The 27339-nt window shown below is 41.0% G+C and overlaps 1 protein-coding gene across 2 annotated transcripts in view; it reads left to right on the forward strand.

The window, feature by feature from the left end:
* LOC111959877 (inactive dipeptidyl peptidase 10) overlaps positions 1-27339 on the forward strand; it is a 309270-nt gene that overhangs the window by 265903 nt on the left and 16028 nt on the right. For both annotated transcript variants that reach the window (XM_070437581.1, XM_023981712.2), the window contains exons 8-16: positions 8875-8995; positions 15395-15549; positions 18830-18927; positions 19108-19231; positions 21273-21311; positions 21779-21886; positions 22326-22417; positions 24344-24391; positions 24897-25018. In XM_070437581.1, coding sequence (XP_070293682.1) covers positions 8875-8995; positions 15395-15549; positions 18830-18927; positions 19108-19231; positions 21273-21311; positions 21779-21886; positions 22326-22417; positions 24344-24391; positions 24897-25018 — 907 coding nt within the window. The remainder of the gene's footprint in view (positions 1-8874; positions 8996-15394; positions 15550-18829; positions 18928-19107; positions 19232-21272; positions 21312-21778; positions 21887-22325; positions 22418-24343; positions 24392-24896; positions 25019-27339) is intronic.

Genomic DNA, 27339 nt, shown 5'->3' on the forward strand with positions numbered 1-27339 from the left:
AGTGGGGAACCCCACGTCTTATAAGGCACCACAATCCCACCCTGTACTGATTATCAAGCATATGTTTTCTTCCTTACACATAGCGAGAAGGGAAACGCGGTGAGATACAGTACCTCACTCATAATATCAGAGTAACGGGGTTACTCAAGTAACCTTAAGTTCTCTTTCAAATACTTGTTTCGGTATCTCACATATGGGGAAAGACTCATCCCTCAGAGGCCCCGAACTAAGGGACATATGCGTAGAGCAGGTGGTAGCTTTCCTGTCTAGCCCAACTCCGTCCAAACAGATGGGAAAACTCAAAAATGGATCCAAACTTAAGCCCTTAAACAGATGGGAATTGGTCTATATGGAAAGGGCTAAATTGAAATGTTTCTTACAGAAGAAATATGGAAATGCATAACCTCGGCACGCCGCAGGTCTATCTGGTGTTTCCAAGTGGCCATACACCTCTCCAAAGTGTGCACAGTTCCTAAGCAATTTCAATGACTCAAACAAGAGTCTTCAACTATAATGTGATTCTTTTTTTTAGCTCTCTTAGCTGTGCCATTGAGGAACTAGTGCAAGCACATTTTCTGTTGTTTTGTGTGGAACACAGCCCTGTATGCCCGCCTTTACACAATGAATGTTGTTTACGCAATCCAAAACGTTCCATTATAAATCACAATCTGGGTCAGGTGGACATAATTTGAAAGCTTGTTCTATTACCAACGTGACTGGCTAAATTATAAAATACGATCTTACAGTGTTAGACTTTCACAATGCAATTCAGAGAACAGATCATCATTTTGGTTAATATAGATTGGAGTCAGAAACTTCTTGTCATGCGTGGAGCTCAACTTCAGAACAATTGTCAGTCAGAACCCATACAGAGCTGTGAAGTGGAGACCCTGACACGGATCATCACGTAGTAGAACTGCATAAGTGTTGCTCTCCACTTTCTGGAGGACCGAGTTTTGAAATCAGTAGAATGCACGGTGGAATTAGAGTATGATTGCTAAGGAGATCGAGAAAATTCTGCCGTTTGATTGCAAATATGCAGACAGAGTTGAAAAGAGAACACACATAAGAAGGTTGTGGTATAAAACACCTGTCTCCGGATTACATCTTCAAACTAAGGCAAACATGGCATCCGTGACAGTGAGGGAGAAGCATCAGCTGATGTCACAAAGTGCTGTACAGAAACCCAGCCTAAAACCCCAAACAGCAAGCAATTCAGGTGTAGAAGCTACTTTTGGAAAGAGAGGAAGTAGCATTTTCAACGTACTGAATGGTCCCTAGCTCAATAGCACAATCCTCTAGCAATAGAGCTGAGTTGCCGTAGGCCACTAAAACCGAAGTTGCAGAGATTGCGTTGCAGGTAGCTGGCTGAAGACTGTTGTCCCCAAGCGACTATACCCACCATGCGTGACAGATCTCCACCAACTTGGTGGGGTGCCTTTCAGGCGCTGAGACTCTCATTCGCCGAGGCAACAGTACCTTTTGGCGGCGTGCCAAAAAGTCGCTTCTTTTGCTCATAGCTATGTAGCTCTGAGCACTTGGCAAGGCGCCTGGATGCAACAGAGAAAAATATTATGAGGAAAGATGCTGAGAGCACTGAACGGGAATAGTGTTTGAGGGCAACTGATGTTCTGTCATCCTGCTCCTGTCTGAATCATATTGTCTTCTGGTCCCGGCTGGAACCTAAAGGTGTCGGGGGAGAGCCTTGATAGGGAGGGCACTCGGGGGAGAAGTGCAACTTCCACACCTACTGCTGTCAGCGGGTTGGAACGATGAGCTGCTGCACAGGGGATAGGTTAGGAAAACGAAGGAGTGTCTCTCTAGTACCACAAGTTGGGGAGAGATGGATATGCTAAACTAGAGAGAGGTTAGGGCAGGGAGCCACCAGTGCTGTGTGCTGCCCCTCTCATTAGCTAGGGGGCTAGGACTGCTTACCTCCAGGTCTGCCCTAATTCTGACAGTAGGCTCTGTAGCTAGAGCTGTAAAATGCAGACTCCTCCATGCGCTGCATGTCCAGGCTAGAAAAGCCCTTAGTGGCCAGTCTGCTGGAAAAGGGATGCCCCAGGACAATTTGGCCTCATCAAGCCTGACCATGGAGGTAGGGACGTCGTTAGCCGGAGAGTTGCTCTACAGGCTCTCTCCCAGAGAGGAAAAAAAATCGTCAGCCTAGCCAGAGAGGGCGCTGGTAAGCTAAACGAGTGATGCTACCAAGTACAGGTAGAAGAAGCTAGCGGATAAAGCTAAGTGTAACAAGAGTAAGAAAATATATCCGGTTTTATTTGTGAAGTTCATCGAAATGATTGAGTTCATGCTTTTGAGTTCATCTTTTGATGTCTTATAGTTTCGTTTATTCCTATTGACATGTTTCATCTATAGTTGCATTAAGCTCAACGCTGGGGTCGCTGTTGAGTAAGTTTGAGGCTTGAATGTAGCACATGGATATGTGAATAACTTACTCCTTAGCCTGATGTGTCCCCACTTGCACCAGCAAATAGCTGGCTTTTCGAGTGGTGGTGACTGGTAAAACACTTTTTTCCTCGGATTTACGAACGGACAATCTCCGTTGTTGTATATAGTGCTATTTTATTTCTATTGGTGTATTTTTTTATTACCATTTTCATTATTTTATTTCACTTAGCCCTGCATGTTGGAGCTTGAACCATAAGATGTGCACTGTACCCCGCAATCACACCTGCGACCCTGTACATATGACTATTAAACACTCTGAATCGGAATCTAACTGTCTGATGCAGGTGGGGATGAACAATTTGTGAGAGGAACTTAGAGAGAGCTTGTGATTTCCGTACAGTAGAAAACAATAATGACTAGAGGGCGGGATCGTAGCACCTTATAAGGAGTTGGGTTCCCCATTATTCGCCATGCTTCCTGTCTGTATATGACAGACGTGTAATTGGATCTTCCCTGTGGTCCAGCCTTGAAGGGAATGTCCCCATATGTGAGATTCTGAAACGAGTATTTGAAAGAGAAACTCCAGTTCATTTTCAAAAGGAAATCAGCCAAATTAGATGATTGATTCCAACATACAGCCTTTTGTCAACATCTAACAGGCTTTAGTATATTAGTGGCTTCTTGTCTACATTTGGAACATTCTGTGTGGTTTATTTGGGCATAAATCAAACTCACCTCCATTAGAAGGCCATTACTGGTGATGAGGGGTGAGAGGCAGACAGATGTGCAGGCATGCGGGACTCTCATTAGCCATAAGTGTATCTTATGAATAGATGATACTGCCAGTACACATCTTCGATACCCATACGGTAAAAAAATACATTGGCAAAATAATGTATTTGAAAAACATTTATTTAATACATTTTAAATACATTCCAACATATATTGAAAATGTGTATATATACTGTAAATGTGTGTAAAATGTACACTGAGTGTACAAAACATTAGGAACACCTGCTCTATCCATGTCAAAATCAAATCAAGTCAAATGTTATTTGTCACGTGCCCCGAATACAACAGGTGTGACCTTACAGTGAAATGCTTACTTACAGGCTCTAGCCAATAGCGCACAAAGGGTATTAGGTGTACAATAGGTAAGTAAAGAAATAAAAAACATTAAAAGACAGTTGAAAATAACAGTAGCGAGGCTATATACAGACACGGGTTAGTCAGGCTGATTGAGGTAGTATGTGCATGTAGATATGGTTAAAGTGACTATGCATATATGATGAACAGAGAGTAGCAGTAGCTTAAAAGAGGGTTGGGGGGGCACACAATGCATATAGTCCGGGTAGCCATTTGATTACCTGTTCAGGAGTCTTATGGCTTGGGGGTAAAAATTGTTGAGAAGCCTTTTTGTCCTAGACTTGGCACTCCGGTACCGCTTGCCATGCGGTAGTAGAGAGAACAGAGTATGACTGTGGTGGCTGGGGTCTTTGACAATTTTTAGAGCCTTCCTCTGACACCGCCTGGTGTAGAGGTCCTGGATAGCAGACAGCTTAGCCCCAGTGATGTACTGGGCCGAACGCACTACCCTCTGTAGTGCCTTGCGGTCGGAGGCCGAGCAATTGCCGTACCAGAAAGTGATGCAACCGGTCATGATGCTCTCGATGTTGCAGCTGTAAAACCTTTTGAGGATCTCAGGACCCATGCCAAATCTTTTTAGTTTCCTGAGGGGGAATATGCTTTGTCGTGCCCTCTTCGCGACTGTCTTGGTGTGTTTGGACCATTCTAGTTTGTTGTTGATGTCGACACCAAGGAACTTGAAGCTCTCAAACTGCTCCACTACAGCACCGTCGATGAGAATGGGGGAGTGCACGGCCCTCCTTTTCCTGTAGTCCACAATCATCTCCTTAGTCTTGGTTACGTTGAGGGATAGGTTGTTATTCTGGCACCACCCAGCCAGGTCTCTGACCTCCCTATAGGCTGTCTCATCGTTGTCGGTGATCAGGCCTACCACTGTTGTTTCATCTGCAAACTTAATGATGGTGTTGGAGTCGTGCCTGGCCATGCAGTCGTGGGTGAACAGGGAGTACAGGAGGGGACTGAGCACGCACCCCTGGGGAGCTCCAGTGTTGAGGATCAGCGTGGCAGATGTGTTGCTACCTACTCTCACCACCTAGTGGCGACCCGTCAGGAAGTCCAGGATCCAGTTGCAGAGGGAGGTGTTTAGACCCAGGATCCTTAACTTAGTGATGAGCTTTGAGGGTACTATGGTGTTGAACGTTGAGCTGTAGTAAATTAATAGCATTCTCACATAAGTGTTCATTTTGTCCAGGTGTGAAAGGGAAGTGTGGAGTGCAATAGAGATCATCTGCGGATCTGTTTGGGCGGTATGCAAATTGAAGTGGGTCTAGGGTTTCTAGGATAATGGTGATGATGTGAGCCATTACCAGCACTTCATGGCTACAGACGTGAGTGCTACAGGTCTTTAGTCATTTAGGCAGGTTTCCTTTGTTTTCTTGGGCACAGGGACTATGGTGGTCTGCTTGAAACATGTTGTTATAACAGACTCAATCAGGGACATGTTGAAAATGTCAGTGAAGACACCTGCCAGTTGGTCAGCACATGCTCGGAGCACACGTCCTGGTATTCCATCTGGCCCCGCAGCCTTGTGTATGTTGACCTGTTTAAAGGTCTAGCTAACACAACGTGTCATTGGAACACAGTAGTGATGGTTGCTGATAATGGGCCTCTGATCGCCTATGTCGATATTCCATAAAAAATCTGCTGTTTCCAGCTACAATAGTAATTTACAACATTAACAATGCCTACACTGTATTTCTGATCAATTTGATGTTATTTTAATGGAAAAAAAATTAAATTTTCTTTCAAAAACAAGGAAATGTCTAAGTGACCCCAAACTTTTGAGCGGTAGAGTAAGTTTTCAGATCCTTTACTCAGTACTTTGTCGAAGCAACTTTGACAGCAATTACAACCTCAAGTTGTCTTGGGTATGATGCTATAGGCTTGGCACACCTGTATTTGGGGAGTTTCTCCCATTCTTCTCAGCAGATCCTCTCAAGCTCTGTCAGGTCGGATCGGGAGCGTTGCTTGATTTCTCTGTAATTTGCTCCGTTCATCTTTCCCTTGATCCTGACTAGTCTCCCAGTCCCTGCCGCTGAAAAACATACCCACAGCATGATGCTGACACCACCATGATTCACCGTGGGGATGGTGCCAGGTTTCCTCCAGATGTGATGCTTGGCTTTCAGGCCAAAGAGTTCAATCTCGGTTTTGTCAGACCAGAGAATCTTGTTTCTCATGGTCTGAGAGTCTTTCGGTGCCTTTTGGTAAACTCCAAACTCGTTTTCATGTGCCTTTTACTAAGGAGTGGCTTATGTCTGGCAACTCTAACATAAAGGCCTGATTGGTGGAGTGCTGCAGAGATGGTTGTCCTTCTGGGAAGGTTCTCCCATCTCCACAGAGGAACTCTGGAGCTTTGTCAGAGTGACCATCCAGTTCTTTGTCACCTCCCTGACCAAGGCTCTTCCCCCCCCCGATTGCTCAGTTTGCCCGGGCGGAATGATGGAGGCATTTCCTAATAACGTCCAATCAATTGAATTTACCACAGGTGGACTGCAATTAAGTTGTAGAAACATCTCAATGATGAGCAAAGGAAACAGGATGCCTCTGAGCTCAATTTCGAGTATCATAGCAAAGGGTCTGGATATTTATGTAAGTAAGGTACTTCTGTTTTTATTTTTTATACATTTGCAAACATTTCATTATGGGGTATTGTGTGTAAAGATTGACGAGGAAAAGATACATATTTAATCAATTTTAGAATGCGGCTGTAACCTAACAAAATGTGGGAAAAGTCAAGGGGTTTGAATACTTTCCGAATGCACTCTATATGGAGACCGCCCTACCCCGGCATAGACAGGGCTTAGAGTCTTATGGGTTATAAAATCCTGTTATATTAAATGAAGTGCCCTTTTATATAGACCACATGGAGAATCCAATAAATCTGATTTTCCAGATGAATAAAGACTTGCTAAAGTACCCCAAAATTGTTTTCATGTCCCTCCATGTCCCTCATTTAAGGGTCAAGCCTGTTACGTGAACGGATCTCTTGTTTTAATATGGGTGAAACTATTCCTATATTTTTTTATAAAGAAACACTGAACATCTAATTGTCAAATCTGTTACCCATAGATAGATAGGCTAGAAATGTTTTAACAAATACATTTTTTTTTTTGTTCATCTTGCATTCATTTGCCCCTCCCTGTTGCACACAACAAGCTTCCATTCCCCAGTCACGGGATTTATGGCTGATTTAAGAAGAAATCAAACAGAGGGTTCATTACATGACAGATTATTTGTCTGATATGGTTTACATGTATTATGAAGTTATGAGTAAATGTTAAGAACTGCAGTTCCGTGGTTTTCATGGTATTCATCCATGATATTCATATCGACAAACAATACATCAATTGATTTAGGATGACCTGGAGCTTCATTTGGTATAAACTGTGTCGAAATCAGACGAACACATGAATTGAAAATGTACTTATTGAAATGTTGCTTACAGGAGGGAGGGGGGGGGGGTGATATCGAGTCCTACAGCAACAATGTTTTTCTGAACCCGCTGCTAAAGATGAAGAGAAATATATCTTCCATTACGTTTTCACTAATGTGGAAGTCAGTCTTTCGGGGATTGACATCTAGTGAGCATGAGAAGGTTTAGGTCTGCATACACAATGCTAGGTATAGCACCGCTAGCCGTACACTGTAGAGCCGTATAATACCACTCATTGGAAGCACAACATTTACATTTACATTTTAGTCATTTAAGCAGATGCTCTTATCCAGAGTGACTTACAGTTAGTGCATTCGTCTTAATATCACAGTCATAGTAAGTACATTTGTCCGCGATAAAGTAGCTGTCAGCGAGGTCAGCGCTAGTAAGGGTGGGAAAAAAGTCAAGTGTGAGTGTTAGTTCACGAAAGTATTTTTTTTGGTGGTGGTGTGGGATTATTTAAGGTACTCTTTGAAGAGGTAGGGTTTCAGATGTTTTCGGGAAAGATGGGCAGGAACTCTGCTGTCCTCGCTTCAGGCTGGTTCCACCATTGGGGTGCCAGGAGAGTGAAGAGCTTGGACTGGGCTGAGCAGGAGCTAGCCATACATTGTACAACCTATAGTAAAAAAAAAAATGGAATAACAATAATCATCTCGAGCTCCATAATGTTTTCATTATTTAATTAAGCTGAAGACAGGCCCTTACTATACTCTTCTTTTTTTTACCTCTTGAGATGGGAAAACATGTTTTTATGAATTTGAGCATGTGATCTTGGTGACAGAATGTTAAAATTAGGTGAAATCAAAAGTATATTTGTTTACTCACCATCACAATTTAAATTATATTACTGGCAAAGTTTTGGCCTGGTAGGCCCAAAAAATGATACTGATACTCAGTTCGTATACAGAACTGTGTGGGTCAACAACAACAACAGCATCCTTGAAGTGAAGGTTTTTCCTGCTGGGCTGATCTGTGAACACAAACTCAAGCCCAAATCAAAAAGTAATCCATATAGAAATGTTACGATAGCGCTTCCTTGTAACCAAACCTGTCATAACCAAATTTCCTAACAGACGCCTCATAGTTTCAAACACACTCGTCTCCTACACCACTGTGGTACTGAAAATCCTACCCCATTTAAGGACAGCTAGTCTCAGCTTTTAGTGAAGCAGATGGCACATTGATGTGGAAACTGTTCAAACTGTTCAAGTCATTGCTGTTAAAAGCAGCTCTTTTGGCTGAATCCTATACCACACACACACTACTGAAGCGATTTAGACAAGTTGCCTTTGCTTAATGTCTTTGATATAACAGCGGGGCCTGCAGAGCTTGAGATGGGGTCAGCTCAGCTCCAGGACCAAGTGACTACATAACAGTGCTTTATGTAAGTCTGGCTGATGCAGACAGCTGGCTGGCTGAGAAACGTTGAATGGTTCTGGGAAAAGTAGTCATCTGAGGCTGAGGAATTGGGTGCTAATTTCAACACTGCTCTATGTAACACAGGTCCTTTAGGTTGATGGAATCGGACATTAGGTTTCTGCTGTTTCTCTGGACAGGGATGATTCCAGGCCACTTCAACCGTATCTAATCAGGGAATAAGACCTGAATGGAAAATGTGTTATTATTTCCCCCTTTCATGAATTTCAATATCTGCTAAATTGAGTGGGTTGAAAGGGATTTTACCGTAGGCCTTGTATTTGGATATACTGTACATTACCATAGCAGTTTATTCTCTCTGGGTTCAAAACATAATTTTTGTCAAACGCTGATGTTTCATTGAGTTTCACAGTGCAGGCCTGTAGAGGTCATACCAAGGTGAAATGTTAAATGTGATATGTCAGTCATGACTTTCCTGATCTCATTGTGTGTCCTTGTGCTCACAGATCTACATATTTGAGAACAATATTTACTACCAATCAGATGTGAAGAGCAACTCCCTCAGACTGACATCGTCTGGAAAGGAAGGGGTCATCTTCAATGGGATCGCTGACTGGCTGTACGAGGGTAGGTGGGTCGTTCCACGAATAGAATACATGTTGCGCCCCTTTGATATTTGAAGTAGAAATTGTGCAGCAATATTTCATCTTAAATGCCTGTTATATTAAATGAAGTGCCCTTTAATATAGACCACACAGAACATGTTATCAGCTTTTTTATATTAATAAAAAGACTTGCTAAAGTGCCAACATTCAGCATTTTGGCATGTCCCTCTGTACCCTCCGTGACTTCTATGAAGATTTTAACCCACTTAACCCCAAAATATATCAATGTTTTCACCATCCTCTGCGGTTGTGATGTACTGCAAAATTCTCTAAAATGATGTTGGAGGCGGCTTATGGTAGAGAAATGAACATTACATTTTCTGGCAACATCTGTGGTGGAAATTCCTGCGGTCAGCATGCCAATTTCATGTTCCCTCAAAACTTGAGACATCTCTGGCATATTGTTGTGGGATTTTTTTTTTGTGTGGCCTTATATGGTCCCCAGCACAAGGTGCACCTGTGTAATGATCATGCTGTTTAATCAGATTCTTGATATGCCACACCTGTCAGGTGGATGGATTATCTTGGCAGAGGAAAAATGCTTATTAACAGGGATGTAAACAAATTTATGCACAACATTTGAGAGAAATAAGCTTGTTGTGCATATGCAGTGGTGTAAAGTACTTAAGTAAAAATACTTTAAAGTACTATTTAAATCGTTTTTGGGGGTATCTGTACTTTACTATTCATATTTTTAACTACTTTTACTTTTACTTCACTACATTCCGAAAGAAAATAATGTCGTTTTTTACTCCATACATTTTACCTGACACCCAAAAGTACTCGTTACATTTTGAATGCTTAGCAGGACAGAAAAATTGACCAATTCACGCACTTATCAAGACAACACAAATGCATCTATTGTAAATGATGTCTGAGTGTTGGAGTGTGCCCCTGGTTATCCATACATTTTAAAAACAAGAAAATGGTGCTGTCTGCTCTGCTTAATAGAAGGAATTTTAAATTATTTCTACTTTTACTTTTGATACTTAAGTATAATTTAGCAATTACATTTACTTTTGATACTTAAGAATATTTAGAAGCAACTACTTTTAGACTTTTACTCAAGTAGTATTTTACTGGGTGACTTTTACTTTTACTTGAGTTACTTTCTATTATAGTGTCTATACTTTTACTCAAGTATCACAATTGGGTACTTTTTCCACTACTGTGCGCATGGAACATTTCTTGGATCTTTTATTTCAGCTCATGCAACATGGGACCAGCACTTTACATGTTGCGTTTATATTTTTGTTCAGTTTAACTCAAGATATTTGTGACTGAATAACACAGTTCAGTGATTTTCAACAATTCTAACATGCCTCATGTTTTCCTGATGATATCAAATTAGTCAAACACAGTCGGGGAGTCAAACTGCATTTTTTAAACGAAATTTCCATTTCCCTTCAGCCGAATGCCGAATGCCAGTTTATGCAAAACAATGATTAAATATAAATGTCATGAAATAGCAGATTTGAAAAGGGAAGAGCTAATTAAATTTAGGAGAAAGACAGCCCATTACGTTACTCAGGAGAAATGAAACTTTACACAGATTAAGAAAGCGTTTCAGCAAGCAGTTACTTCAACTGTGCAATTGTGTATAATTTTTGTTAATTTTTCCATCATCTGTACCTTTGTGAAGAATTATCATTGTAATTATTTACTGTGTGGGCATTTTTGCCTCGATATGGACATTCAGAGCCGTATTAACTAAGCGTGTGCACCCAGCAATGTATAAAACACCAAAAGGAAAGCCAAAACATGACACTATTCATTTAAAGTACAGTTTACCATTACTTTATTCTTTCTCTTGATCTGTATTTGACCTTTTTGTTATTTCACCACTCTGGGGCACTCTGTTCACAACATTGACACTCGCCCACACAATGCCATCTGCCCAGTACAGTTGTAAACAGGATTCATCCTTGAAGAGCACCCTTCTCCAGCATGCCAGTAACCATTGAAGGCGAGCATTTTCCCACTGAAGTCGGTTACGACGCCCAACTGCATAAAGGTCAAGACCCTGGTGAGGATGACGAGCACGCAGATGAGCTTCCCTGAGATGGTTTCTGACAGGTTGTGCAGAAATTCTTTAGTAGTGCAAACCCACAGTTTCATCAGCTGTTCAGGTGTCTGGTCTCAGACGATCCCACAGATAAAAAAGCCGGATGTGGAGGTCCTGGGCTGGCATGGATACATGTGATATGCGGTTGTGAGGCCGGTCGGACGTACTGCCAAATTCTCTAAAATTACATTGGAGGCGGTTTATGGTCGAGAAATGACCATTCAATTACCGGGCAACAGCTCTGGTGGACAATACTGCAGTCAGCATGCCAATTGCACGCTCACTCAAAACTTGAGTCATCTGTGGCATTTTGTTGTGTGACAAAAATTATTATTTTAAAGTCCCCAGCACAAGATGCCCCTGTGTAAAGAGCATGCTGTTTATCCAGTTTCTTCATATGCCACACCTGTCAGGTGGATGGATTATCTTGGCAAAGGAGAAAGGCACACTAACAGGGATGGAAAAAAAATAGTGCACAACATTTGAGAGTAATAAAGCTTTTGGTGCGTATGGAAAATGTTGTGGATCTTTTATTTCAGCTCATGAAACATGAGACCATAACTTTATATGTTGCGTTTATATTTTTGTTCAGTATACATGATTTTCATGGTAATATGACAGTTTCTATGACAACCTAAATATTCCTTAGTTTGTCTGTTTTGAACTCTGTGACAATGTGAACTAAAATATCTCTCTCTCTCTCTCTCTCTCTCTCTCTCTCTCTCTCTCCTCTATCTCCTTCCCTCTCTCTCTCTCCTTCTCTCTCTCTCTCTCTCTCTCGCTCTCTCTCTCTCTCTCTCTCTCTCTCTCTCTTCTCTCTCTTCTCTCTTCTCTCTCTCTCTCTCTCTCTCTCTCTCTCTCTCTCTCTCTCTCTCTCTTCTCTCTCTCTCTCTCTCTCTCTCTCTCTTCTCTCTCTCTCTCTCTCTCTCTCTCTCTCTCTCTCTCTTCTCTCTTCTCTCTTCTCTCTCTCTCTCTCTCTCTCTCTCTCTCTCTCTCTCTCTCTCTTCTCTCTCGCTTCTCTCGCTCTCTCGCTCTCTGGAGATTCAAATGACTCCCAATCAGACCTAATTAACATCTCAAATGTGTTGCATTATGTTGCCACAGACCGTTAAGTACTGTTAACTGCACTCGAACATCATGCTTGAGTTGTCGCAATACTTTAGTGCTCTCTATTTTTTTTTTAGCACACTATCGACATATGGCCTTCTCATATGGAACAGTACAGATGGAAACTTCAGGAAAGATGGTTATGTCAACTATTATCTCAAGGTGTTTCACACTAAATTTCCATATGCAGCGTTTACCGTGAATGAAGTCTCCGCGGATGAGGGAACGCAATACTTCAGTGATACGGATTGAATCCAGCCCTAACACTACTACATGGCCATTTTGTTGGAGAATACAGTGCCTTATGAAAGTATTCACACCCCTCGACTTTGTCTGCATTTTGTTGAGTTACAGTCTGAATTTAAAATGGATTAAACTGAGATTTTTTACACACAATACCCCATAATGCCAAAGTGGAATTATGTTTTTCAAAATGTTTACAAATTAAGTAAAAGTGAAAGCTGAAATGTCTTGAGTCAATAAGTATTCACCCCTTTGCCATGGGTAACCTAAATAATATCATGAGTAAAAATGTGCTTAACAAGTCACATAATAAGTTGCGTGAACTCCCTGTGTGCAATAATAGTGCTTAACATGATTTTTGAATATCACTGTACCGCACACATACTGTACAAATATCTGTAAGGTCCCTCAGTCGAGCAGTGAATTTCAAACACAGATTAAACCACAAAGACCAGGGAGGGTTTCCAATGCCTCGCAAGGAAGGGCACCTATTGGTAGATGGGTAAAAAAAAGCAGACATTGACTATCCCTTTGAGCATGGTGCAGTTATTAATTACTTTTTGGATTGTGTGGAAGGAAACTGCTCAGGGATTTCACCTTAAGGCCAATGGTATCATTAAAACAGTTAGTGTTTAATGGCTGTGATAGGAGAAAACTGAGGATGGATCAACAACATTGTAGTTAATCCACAATACTAACCTACCAGACGAGCTAAATGGCTTTTATGCTCGCTCAGTAGCCGATGTGAGCAAGACCTTTAAACAGGTTAATATTCACAAGGCCGGGGGACCAGACGGATTACCAGGACCTGTACTCAGAGCATGCGCGGACCAACTGGCAACCAACCTCTACCTGACCGAGTCTGTAATACCTACATGTTTCAAGCAGACCACCATAGTCCCTGTGCCCAAGAAACCGAAGTTAACCTGCCTAATTGACTACCGCCCCGTAGCTCGCACATCGGTAGCCATGAAGTGTTTGAAAGGCTTGTCATGGCTCACATCAACACCATCATCCCAGAAACCCTAGACCCAATCCAATTCGCAAACCGCCCCAACAGATCCACAGATGACGCATTCTTAATCGCTCCACACTGCCCTTTCCCACCTGCACAAAAGGAACACCTACTACTATGTGAGCATGCTGTTCATTGACTACAGCTCAGCGTTCAACAACATAGTGCCCACAAGGCTCATCACTAAGCTAAGGACCCTGGGACTAAAGACCTCCCTCTTCAACTGGATTCTGGACTTCCTGACAGGCCGTCCCCAGGTGGTGAGGGTAGGCACCAACACATCTGCCATGCTGATCCTCATCACAGGGGCCCCCCAGGGGTCCGTGCTTAGTCCCCTCCTGTCCTAAATGTTCACCCATGACTGCGTGGCCTAGCACGACTCCAACACCATCATTAACTTTGCTGACGACACAACAGTGGTAGGCCTGATCACTGACAACGATGTGACAGACTATAGGGAGGAGGTCAGAGACCTGGCAGTATAGTGGCGCTACAGAGGGTAGCGCGTACGGCCCAGTACATCACTGGGGCCAAGGTTCCTGCCATCCAGGACCTATATACTCGGCGGTGTCAGAGGTCACCCAAATCATAGACTGTTCTTTACCACTAGGTCTAAAAGTCTCCTTAACAGCTTCTACCCTCAAGCCATAAAACTGCTGTACAATTGATCAAATGGCCACCCGGACTTTTTACATTGACCCCCCCTCCCCTTTGTTTCTACACTGCTGCTACTCGCTGTGTATTATCAATGCATAGTCACTTTACCCCTACCTTCATGTACAAATTACCTCGACTAACCTGTACTCCCGCCCATTGACTCGGTACCAGTACCCCCTGTTATATAGCCCCGTTATTTGATTGTGTTACTTTTTATTTTGTAATATACTTTAGTTTATTTAGTAAATATTTTCTTTACTCTATTTCTTGAACTGCATTGTTGGTGAAGGGCTTGTAGTAAGCATTTCACCTGTTGTATTCAGTGCATGTGAAAAATAACATTTGATTTAATAATTGACCGAATGAAAAGAAGGAAGCCTGTACAGAATACAAATATTCCAAAACATGCATCCTGTTTGCAACAAGGCACTAAAGTAACACTGCAAAATATATGGCAAAGCAATTAAGTTTTTGTCCTGAATACAAAGTATTATGTTTGGGGCAAATCCAACACATTACTTAGTACCACTCTTCATATTTTCAAACATAGTGGTGGCTGCATCATGCTATGGGTATGCTGATAATCGTTAAGGACTGGGGAGTTTTTCAGGATGAAGAAGAAACATAATAGACCTAAGCAGAGGCAAACTCCTAGAGGATAACCTGTTTCAGTCTGCTTTCCACCAGACAATGGGAGATTAATTCACCTTTCAGCGGGACAATAACCTACAACACAAGGCCAAATCTACACTGGAGTCGCTTACCAAGAAGACAGTGAATGTTTCTGAGTGGCTGAGCTAAAGTTTTGACTTAAATCTGCTTAAACATCTACAGCAAGACCTGGAAATGGTTGTCGAGCAATGATCAACAATCAATTTGACAGAGCTTGAAGTTTTGAAAAGAATAATGAAAATAATTTTGAAAAGAATAATGGGCAAATGTTGCACAATCCAGGTGTGGAACACTCTTAGATACTTACCCAGAAAGACTCACAGCTGTAATCGCTGCCAAAGATGCTTCTACAAAGTATTGACTCAGGGTGTAAATACTTATGTAAATGAGATGTTCCTGTACCTAAAAACAAAAGGCAAACATTTCTAAAAACATGTTTTCACTTTGTCATTATTGTGTGTGTAGATGGGTGAGAAAAAAAAATATATTGAATCCATTTTGAATTCAGGCTGTAACAAGTCAAGGGGTATGCATACTTTCTGTATTTAATTTTCTCGAGATCTGCAATGTATTTCTTATATATTCCTTGTGTCTCTTTACAGAGGAGATTCTCCAGTCACATATAGCACACTGGTGGTCACCGGATGGAGAGAGGTTAGCCTTCCTGGTCCTCAATGACACTCTGGTGCCKAATATGGCCCTTCCTCGCTTCACTGGCGCTTCATACCCCAAAGGAAAGCAATACCCCTACCCCAAGGTAAGCAATAGCTTTAACCTGAGATGATGTAGAAGTACATTGTCTGCTGCCACCTACCTATCTAGCTTTGGATGGTGGAATGAAACAAATTGACACTACTCCAAGATAACTCTGAGTACTCTGAGATTACAGTAAGATAAAACATTTTTWAAATCATTTTTTTCACCTTTATTTAACCAGGTTGGCTAGTTGAGAACAAGTTCTCAGTTACAACTGCGACCTGGCCAAGATAGAGCAAAGCAGTGCGACACAAACAACACAGAGTTACACATGGGATAAACAAACATACAGTCAATTACACAATAGAAAAGTCTATATACAGTGTGTGCAAATGTAGTAAGATTAGGGAAGTAAGGCAATAAATAGGCCATAGTGGCGAAATAATTACAATTTAGCATTAACAATGGAGATGATAATGTGCAGAAGATGAATGTGCAAATAGAGATACTTGGGTGCAAAGGAGCAACAAAATAAATAAATATGGGGATGAGGTAGTTGGGTGGGCTATTTACAGATGGGCTATGTTATATATCTCTAATCATTCAATCAACACCACAAACTGGGTTTCCGGAGTAAGACAAATTAACATTCCTCTTGAACTTTTAGAAATCACAATTAGATATACTACCGGTCAAAGGTTTTTACTATTTTCTACATTGTAGAATGATAGTGAAGTCATCAAAACTATGAAATAACATATATGGAATCATGTAGTAACCAAAAATGTGTTTTATATTTGAGATACTTCAAAWAGCCACCCTTTGCCTTGATGACAGCTTTGCACACTCTTGGCATTCTCTCAACCAGCTTCACCTGGAATGCTTTTTCAACAGTCTTGAAGGAGTTCCCACATAGCTGCTTTTCCTTCACTCTGTGGTCTGACTAATCCCAAACCATCTCAATTTGGTTGAGATCGGGGGATTATGGAGGCCAGGTCATCTGATGCAGCACTCCATCACTCTCCTTCTTGGTCAAATATCCCTTACACAGCCTGGAGGTGTGTTGGGTCATTGTCCTGTTGAAAAACAAATGATAGTCCCACTAAGCACAAACCAGATGGAATGGCGAATCGCTGCAGAATGCTGTGATAGCCATGCTGGTTAAGTTTGCCTTGAATTCTAAATAAATCACAGACAGTGTCACCAGCAAAGCACCCCCACACCATGACACCTCCTCCTCCATGTTTTGCGGTGGGAAATACACATGCAGAGATCATCCGTACACCAACACCGCATCTCACAAAGACACGACGGTTGGAACCAAAAATCTTTCATTTGTACTCCAGACCAAAGGACAGATTTCCACCTATCTAACGACCATTGCTTGTGTTTCTTGGCCCAAGCCAGTCTCTTTTTATTATTGGTGTCCTTTAGTAGTGGATGTTGATGTTGAGATGTGTCACTACGATGTGTTACTTGAACTCTGTGAAGCATTTATTTAGGCTGCAATTTCTGAGGCTGGTAAGTCTAATGAACTTATCCTAATGAACTCTGGGTCTTCCATTCCTGTGGCAGTCCTCATGAGAGCCAGTTTCATCTTAGCGCTTGATGGTTTTTGGACTGCACTTGAAGAAAGTTTAAAAGTTATTGAAATGTTCCTTATTGACTGACCTTCATGTCTTAAAGCAATGATGGACTGTCGTTTCTATTTGCTTATTTTACCAAATAGGCCTATCTTCTGTATACACCCCCCKCCCCCCCCCCACACACACACACACACACCTTGCACAACACAACTGATTGGCTCAAACGCATTAAGGAAAGAAATTCCACAAATGAACTAAGGCACACCTGTTAATTGAAATGCATTCCAGGTGACTACTTCATGAAGCTGGTTGAGAAAATGCATATGTGGGAACTCAGCATATGTGGGAACTCCTTCAAGACTGTTGATAAAGCATTCCAGGTGAAGCTGGTTCAGAGAATTCCAAGAGTGTGAAAAGCTGTCATCAAGGCAAATGGTGGCTACTTTGAAGAATCTCAAATGTAAAATATATTTTGATTTGTTTAACACTTTTTTGGTTACTACATGATTCCTTTTGTGTTATTTCATAGTGTTGATGTCTTCACTATTATTCTACATTGTAGAAAATAGTAAAAAATAAATAAAAACCCTTGAATGAGTAGGTGTTCTAAAACTTTTGACCAGTAGTATAAATGTACTTTGAGTTATTTACAGTTTAAAACAGCAAATCCATTACCACTATAATTCACTATAATTCTAAGACCCACAGCATGTCTGAACTTCAAGGTACAGGAAGATCCATCCAAACAGTGTCCCTTTCCTGCAGCAATTAAGACTGAAACTCCCCACCAGATGTCTGTTGTTCCCCCAGTCCTGGGTGCGTCCCAATGTACACCCTTTTCCCTATATAATGCACTACTTTGACCAGGGGCCAATGGTACCAGTAATGTACTATGAAATTAATAGGGTACCATTTGGGACACAAACCCTGTGTCCTCTGTTTCTACATTGATAATTAGATAACTGAGGATACATAAATGATCCCTCTTCCTGCTTTTTGTCCGCCTCTTGCAACACAGCACTGTGGCCCAGTGTGAGGCCAATCCGGCCATGTGTTCTTGGCCCAAGGTTAAACTAGAAGCGGCAGAATCCATACCGAGGGTGAGAACCAGTAGAGCTTGGCATATGGCATTTAGGGTTGAGTGCCAACAGTGAATATGACACTGGATGTAGAAAAAGCATTGCTACTCTATTAGGGAGGATTAGCATTAGAAAAGGTCAATACAATACTGTGCTGTAGCAGTGCCTATAAGAGGACTATTCATTCTCTATTGGGGCTTATACAGGCTTTGGTTCATATCTTCATCCATTGTTCAAGGCCAACCTTTGTGATTCTTATTCAGGTTTAAACGTGGTTAGGCTAAATCCAGTGCTGTGTGTAAATGAGGTGATAACTTTAGTCATGCTGTTTTTCTCATTTTCTTTCATAACCATTAACATTTGTATCACTGTTAAATAAAACGAGTTGATATTATGCGTTGTATTGTGTAAAGCCATAGCTATTATTCATTGTTAGGGCATGTGTTCAATGATTCTAATGTGTTACTATTATCACCATCCATTGTTTCAGAATGTTTTGAAGTCGTTTTTTATGTTGGTAGCACATATACAGTATAAATTGCTCTACATAACTACAATGTAATTATGCAATTGTTTGTTTAGTTMATATTGTGATTGCCTTCGTGTGGTGTTTTTAATCTGTGATTCATAATGTTTAATGGTGCTACAATATCTAAAGGACTGATTCTGTTTTCAGGCTGGTCAACCCAACCCCACAGTGAAGTTATACGTGGTGAATCTGTACGGGCCGACACACACACAGGAGCTCACACCACCAGACAACCTCAAACTAAGGTGTGATTTACTGCATGGAATAATGAAAACACATATTGGAAAGTTCGCTATTTGGAGGGACTAGGTCATGGTACATGTTGCAGATGATAACAACTTCTGTCCGTTCTCTCTCGTAGGGAGCACTATGTGGCAATGGGCCACGTTTCAGACAATAATCACTGTGGTTGTTCTCTCTCGTAGGGAGCACTATGTGGCCATGGTCAATTGGATCAGTAAAACCAAGACGACGGTCAGGTGGATGAACCGTGCCCAGAATGTGTCCATCCTTACCGTATGTGAGACCACCACGGGGGCCTGTGTTAAGGTGAGAGGCATGCTGGGTAGGGGGTGGGGGGCTTGGTAATGTTGAGACTAGGTCACACTCACCCTGGGGAGGTCATTCTGTTATTGTGTCAGTGGGAGGACAGAGCAGACAATGCAATGACTTTATTACTGCTATGCTACCAAAGGGAAAGATATCATTGACTCGAATGCCTCATCTGACAGTACTGTATCAGCTGTTGTGCTTTTTTTTGTGCTTTTTACTATGCATGCTAAAGGACACTTGTGGAGGGGTGCACTTTTTCTGTTCTGTTTATCCACCACTTMGAATACAAATATTATCTTGTGGCATTTATCAGATAAACACACACTATAAGTCATATTCATTATTCTATTACTTTCAACTGGGAAGCCTTTATTAAATGATCATCTCAGCAAACTGTTTTCATTAAGTAAAGACTTATTCTTCCCACTATTTGTTTTGATGGCAATGATTGCACAGTGTTATTATAAGCTATGTCTGGAAAAGGGCAAAGCTGCGGTCCCCTGTGGGGAAAGCATGGGAGTCTATTGGACACAGTCCAGTTTGACTGTCCCAGGGTCAGGCCCCACAGACGGCTGGACCACAAACAAACAGACGCTCCAGCCAAGAAGCGGCTCCGCCTGGGCGCAGACTCAATTTCTCTGCCAAGGCTTTTGTCTTTGTCTCCAATGGGTTTTAAATTAAAGAACACAGATTCCGGATTTCCCCATTTGGCATTTTAACCCTAAAAGCACCAACAGGGGGTCAAAAAAATGCATAATTTCTAAACCTTTTTCTATACTCGGTCAAGCAACTTGTAACCAACAACAAAAAACTACATTCATCTAGATGCTTGTGTTAAAATGGAGGAATGAAACATAATCTGTCTTTTGTATTCTAGCGATGTGTGGTAGTATGAAAATGGGCGGAATCAATACCAAATTTGGGGCATAGCAGCCACTATAATAAATAAATAAATAAAAATATATATATATGTAAATAAATATTTAGCTTTCAGTCAATTTCTCTACACCAAGTTGAGAGTCTCATCGTTCAGATACAATTGGAACTGAGTTGATCGCCCATAGCATTCCAAAGTTAGAGCTAAATGTCTGATGCCACCATATCGTCTAAATCGGCCATATCGGTGGACACTTTAGGTCCTACCAGTATCTCAGATTCGCCAATTTCTCAGCCTCTTAGTATTACAGAAAGAAAACACTTTGAATAAATAACAGACAAATGTTCATAATTAGTGTCTATGGGTGAAATTGATCAAAATATTAACAKATTTTTTAAAACATTTTTAAATGTATTCTTATTTTGGGGAATTAAAAACAATTTACTTGTGTTACAAAAGATTAATAAAATAAAAGGTGTTAGAGTTTGACAGAAAGTGTTTCATTTATTTTTTTGAAAAGAAAAACATAACACTTTTGGTACTTTTAGGGGTTGAAATATGGTGGCGCTTTTAGAGTTAAAGTATTGGGGAAGAAAGGGAATTGAGTGATTTTGAGGGACTTTGGGCTGTCTGTAACGGCTGTCTAATTCCTCCTCCTCGGATGAGGAGAAGGAGTAAGGGTCAGACCAAAACGCAGAGTGGTTAGTGTTCATTATTTACTGAAAGTCAACAAAACACTTCAAAATACAAAACAACCAACAAACGTGACAAAACCGAAACAGTCCTGTGTGGCACAAAACCTGACACAGGAACAAACACCCACAAAACACACGTGAAACCCAGGCTGCCTAAGTATGATTCTCAATCAGGGACAACGATTGACAGCTGCCTCTGATTGAGAATCATACCKGGCCGAACACAAACATCCCAACATAGAAAATCACACATAGACAAACCCACCCAACTCACGCCCTGACCAACTAAATAAATACAAGACAAAAGAAAACAGGTCAGGAACGTGACACTGTCTTTGTGGGATGCTTAATTCCAACCAGGCTCCACGGCTATTCAGGTTTGCTGAAGTAGGTTGGGATGTAATATGGGACAATTATAAATCGGGACATAATATTAACTGTTAACATTTTGGCCTTTCTATTTCAGAGGCATGAGGAGACCTCAGAGCTCTGGCTTTCAAAGCAGGTAAAAAATCTTTACTTTTGTCAGTAATAGCCAAACTTAATAAATCAAAGTTCCATTCAATCTTATTCAATAGATCTTTGTTGTGCACCCATGGTAGTAAATGGCCTAAAGTGCCATTACACTTGTACCGATGTAGGATCTTAATTTGATTACTCTTTTGTTGCTGAGAATTGCAAACCTMTAGTGTATTTGAGTTTTAAAAAGGCTTCTAAAGTTTATAATTTCACTTAAAAATGTCAGACTTGATTTGCCCTAACAGAAAATGTATCAATCCCTACAAAAATGACCATGAATTATAATCCACATAATAATTCATATTTACAGGATTATTTTCCTGCTGTAGTAAACTGGTTTAAATTAAGATCCTACATCTGTATATTACTAGTGTATTTTACACAATCTCTGTGATCATGTAATGACGTCATAACACTCTAAACTAAAAATGTTTGCTGTGTTTGTTTCGGCAGAACCAGGAACCAGTGTTCTCCAGGGATGGCAGCATATTCTTCCTGACAGTGCCCGTCAAGCAAGGCGGGCGCGGAGAGTTCCATCACATCGCCATGTTCACCACACAGGTYCTAGGGTCACGTCACCATGGTTACATCTCTGATGAGGGTCACTCATGTCACCATGGTTACCACTCAAAGGGTTCTGTTACCATAGTTTCCACCGGGGTGAGAGTAATATCTCCATGATTACAGCACAAGTGAGGGTAGGGTTACTACTGTGTGCCCATAGTGGTGAGCATCATCTCTCAATGGCCACTGTACTTTTTTTGCAAATATATTATGTGATAACTCAATGAAAGTGGCTTCAACCACATCAAATTGCAATCCTTGCTAGTGACCAGTACTTAGGACGTATGATAATGATGATGATCTTGATGAGGATGATGATGATGATCTTGATGAGGATSATGTGATGACTCTGAAAACAGGAAGGCTTTTTTTAAATAGATATTGTAGATCACACTCATAGCTTATTTCCTGTTTCTCGTCTCCTTCCTTGCTCCAGTTCAGAGCAGATCAAAACGAGGTCCGCCATCTAACATCAGGAAACTGGGAAGTAACTAAGATCCTGGCCTATGATGAGAGCAACGACAACATGTGAGTGTCTCTTCTGAACTGTGCATAATAAATCAATAATGAGGATTCAGGTATTTAGTACGTACAGTGAYGTACAAAAMTATTTGGACAGTGACACTTTTTTTTCTGTTTTGGCTCTGTACTCCAGCACTTTGGATTTGAAATGATGCAGTGACTATGATTAAAGTGCAGACTGTCAGCTTTAATTTGAGGCAAACTCTTTAGAAATTACAGAACTCTTTGTACACAGTCCCATTTAAGGGAACCAAAAGTATTTGGGCACATTTAACTTATGTGTTTTAAGGTAGTCAAAAGTATGGTATTTTTGGGCCCATATTCCTAACACGAAATGATTACACGTTGTAAACTTTCATTCATAGTCTAGGTTGGAGCAACCTCATGATGGGTATATGGACAATTTGAGTAGCCTAAACCTATCGATGTCACATTGAACTGGGTGAATGGAATATGAATGACAGTCATCCAACATGCTGTAATAGAAATAAGGCCGTGCTCATAAAAAAAATMGTCCTCCCTTGTCATAAACGGCACTGACCGCCACTGTTTTGAATACTTGCACATTAATGTGGGTGCTACCATGATTACGGATAATCCTGAATGAAACGTGAATAATAATGAGTGCGAAAGGTATAGCGGCACAAAGATCATACCCCCAAGAAATGCTAACCTCTCACCACTAACAATAAAAGGGAAGCTTTGCATTTTTTGGGGGGTATGACATTTATGCCTCCAACTTTTTAAATCTTCATGATGATTTTGCAGGGAACACTTTGCTTCTTGAAAGTACAATATCTTGAAAACTTGCCTGCTGACATGCAAAACATGTTGGGAATGTATCGTCAGTGGACTAATGAAACCTCATATTCATTGTAGAATTTCAAATCCGAAGTGCTGGAGTACAGAGACGAAACAACACAGCATTTATTGGTAACACTCTTGGATCGTCCATCTGTCGATGCYCTACAGACCATCTACAGACTCAGTAACATTTCAACTATCTACTAATCCTAACCMTAGTCCTAAKCTTAACCCTTATCCTAACCCTTAACCTAACCTTTATTCTAAACCTAACAGTATATCTGGCAAGTAGTTGCTTATCAAAAGATAGTATCTACAGATGGACTATCCAAATAAAGTGTGACCAATGTGTCACTGTCAAAATATMTTTGGACCTCACTGTATATGACTCTTATATGGATAGGTGATAGACAGTTGAGCATCTGCAGCCATGTTGATATGAGTCCCATATGTAATAATGCCTGCATTGACTATACAATGACATGAATCATAATTCAACACAGTTCTTGACACAAAGGTATCTCATACATATGCAGCAGCTAGTCTGGTTCGACAGATCACATTATGTGCATGTATGGAATGATGAATGAATGCTGTGGAGGAGTTGACGACAGCACAAACAGAAAACATCATTGTTATCACAGTGAACTTGATTGTATGTTATGAGGGGCTTTGTGTCATTACTCTTGTAAGAGTTGTGGTGTCAGGTACATTCCGAATCAAAATCTCAGACCAATGTAACTGCAAATCATAGACAGCACGCCATAGTGCATGGTGGGAAAAGGAGGTTTAAGAATGGACATTGCATTTTGCATCGTAAAACATAGAACCTTGAGTGTGAAACTGTATGGTACCTGTATGTTATTGTAGCTTGATAGGCAGATTTTTCTCTTCTCAACTTGACACTCATAAACCTCATGCGTATTGCCTCAAGACTGAGTGTCATTTGCATATGTAGTACACAGACAAATGCTGCTTATTTGAAAGTATCAGGTTTATTTCTCATCTAAATATGACATGTTGCAGGCACAAAGCTGAGCTTGAGAGTGTATTTATGGCATAACCTTGTTAGCAAAGGCCACTGGGTTTCTTTGAGACTCAATTAACTTATTTGTTTCTTCTATACAGATATTTTCTCAGCACTGAAGGCTCACCGCGAAGAAGACAGCTTTTCAGGTGACTCATTTAGCAACCTGTCCTGAATCTTGCTTTTGACAGCTCCCCTTTGATTTACAGTCCCTCTCATATTCTGTAATTTTTCTTTTCGCGAAGAACATGTCATAACAACAGCAAACATCTGAGGTTTTGTGCTTACAGAAATATAGAGACACTCTGATGTAAGATCGTGTACACTGGATGATACTTGTTTCATAAAGCGTATGGAGGTTGCAAAGGCACATTAGGTTATGATAATTACATTTTTCAAAAAAAACTTTTCCAAATTCAGCTGCTCTTTTGATAAGGGAGAATCGGCTTAATTACATTTAAAATGCTTTCAGGTGAACCAATGACGTGAAGCTCCCGACCTCAACATTGCTTGTCTCCTCATTTATGTAGAGTGTAAATATCATATGCCAACTGCAAACACCACAGGTGCTAGATACTCTATAGGCCTGTTCTTTGGGGTTTGCAGTGGACGTTAAAACGGTCTCCTAATCTTCCGTCTTCCCCTTCCTTTCAGTGTGAAGACTGTCGGGTTGTTCCCTCGACACTGTCTGACGTGTGAGCTAAATAAGGCGCACTGTCTGTTCTTTAATGCCGAGATAAGCCCCAATGATAAGCATATCATCCTCCACTGTAAAGGTAAGCTAGCCGAGCTAAATGCTGAGTTAGCTAAATGCTAACTCAGTGCATTGGATTCCACTCTTTACCACCAAGATAGCACTAGCAGGCCAATGCAAAGTAAACATGTCATTATGCACTGTAAAAGTTATCCAGCTTAGCTCAATGCTAACACAGACAGTCCATTGTATAGTAGTGCTCCATAGCGCCAAGACAGCACTAACAGGCTAATGCAAACATGTCATTTTGCTCTTTAAATGTTAGTCAGCTAAGCTAAATTCTAACACAAGCAGTGCATCATTCTGAAGGCTAATATTGATCTACATGCTAGCACCCCTCATCTGTCTTTGTTGAAGCTAGATAAATATTGATAGAGCTTAGGAAACCAAAGCATCAACTTTCTTTGAGAGGTKATTTCAAGACATTAGGGACCAACATCAACCAACCATTCATTATTTGAAACCGTGAAGTTATGCCAGCTAGGTCATTAGTTAAACCCAACCAATGCATCATCCGCTTAGACGTAGATTCAGGATCAGAGACACAGTACATATAAGATTCATTATCAGATCCAGCAAATGTACAGCGTTTCCTCTAACTGCTCAGTGTTTCCCTGTAAGGTATATCATATGCTAACACCAATGTGATAGTAGGATAGTAATGCTAAAAGCGAACATAACCGGCTCCTAAACATACACTGAAGAGATACGTTAGAGACACAAACAGAATGTGATTTTATACCAGGGATATACACTACCGTTCAAAAGTTTGGGGTCACCTGGAAATGTCCTTTTTTGTCCATTAAAATAACATCAAATTGATCCGAAATACAGTGTAGCCATTATTAATGTTGTAAATGACTATTGCAGCTGGAAACATCAGATTTTTATGGAATATCTACATAGGCGTACAGAGGCCCATTATCAGCATACCATCACTCCTGTGTTCCAATGGCACGTTGTGTTAGCTAATCCAAGTTTATCATTTTAAAAGGCTAATATATCATTAGAAAACCCTTTTGCAATTATGTTAGCACAGCTGAAAACTGTTGTTCTGATTAAAGAAGCAATAAAACTGGCCTTCTTTAGATTAGTTGAGTATCTGGAGCATCAGCATTTGTGGGTTCGATTACAGGCTCCAAATGGCCAGAAACAATTAACTTTATTCTGAAACTCTTCAGTCTGTTCTTGTTCTAAGAAATGAAGGCTATTCCATGCGAGAAATTACCAAGAAACTGAAGATCTCGTACAACGCTGTGTACTACTCCCTTCACAGAACAAACTGGCTCTAACCAGAATAGAAAGAGGAGCGGCAGGACCCGGTGACCAACTAGCAAGAGGACAAGTACATTAGAGTGTCTAGTTTGAGAAACAGACACCTCACAAGTCCTCAACTGGCAGCTTCATTAAATAGTACCCACAAAACACCAGTCTCAATGTCAGCAGTGAAGAGGCGACTCCAGGATGCTGGCCTTCTAGGCAGAGTTCCAAAGAAAAAGCCATATCTCAGACTGGCCAATAAAAAGAAAAGATTAAGATGGGAAAAAGAATACAGACACTGGACAGACAAATCTAAGTTTGAGGTGTTCAGATCACAAAGAAGAACATTCGTGAGACGCAGAAAAATGAAAAGATGCTGGAGGAGTGCTTGACGCCATCTGTCAAGCATGGTGGAGGCAATGTGATGGTCTGGGGTGCTTTGGTGGTGGTAAAGTGGGAGTTTTGTACAGAGTAAAATGGATCTTGAAGAAGGAAGGCTATCACTCCATTTTGCAACGCCATGCCATACCCTGTGGACGGTGCTTATTTGGAGCTAATTTCCTCCTACAACAGGACAATGACCCAAAGCACAGCTCCAAACTATGCAAGAGCTATTTAGGGAAGAAGCAGTCAGCTGGTATTCTGTCTATAATGGAGTGACCAGCACAGTCACCGAATCTCAACCCTATTGAGCTGTTGTGGGAGCAGCTTGGCCGTATGGTACGCAAGAAGTGCCCATCAAGCCAATCCAATTTTTGGGATGTGCTTCAGGAAGCATGGGGTGAAATCTAATTATTTATAACCTTGTCAAGGTCTTGACTATATTTCCTATTCATTTAGCAACTCATTTCATGTATGTGTTTATGGATAAAAAGGACATTTCTAAGTGACCACAAACTTTTGAACGGTAGTGTATATTATATTGATTGATTGGTTTAATTTATTTGGCAATTTGTAAAATCCATACATAAGGGCCAGCTGGTGACGCCTCCACATACAATTTTAAGAAAATCATCAAGGATAACACAATTAAGCTTAACAGCTTATTTCCATTGTTGTCCTTTTGAAGATGCAAGTGGGAAT

Source organism: Salvelinus sp. IW2-2015, linkage group LG36, assembly GCF_002910315.2.
Source record: "Salvelinus sp. IW2-2015 linkage group LG36, ASM291031v2, whole genome shotgun sequence".
Taxonomy (NCBI): Eukaryota; Metazoa; Chordata; class Actinopteri; order Salmoniformes; family Salmonidae; genus Salvelinus; species Salvelinus sp. IW2-2015.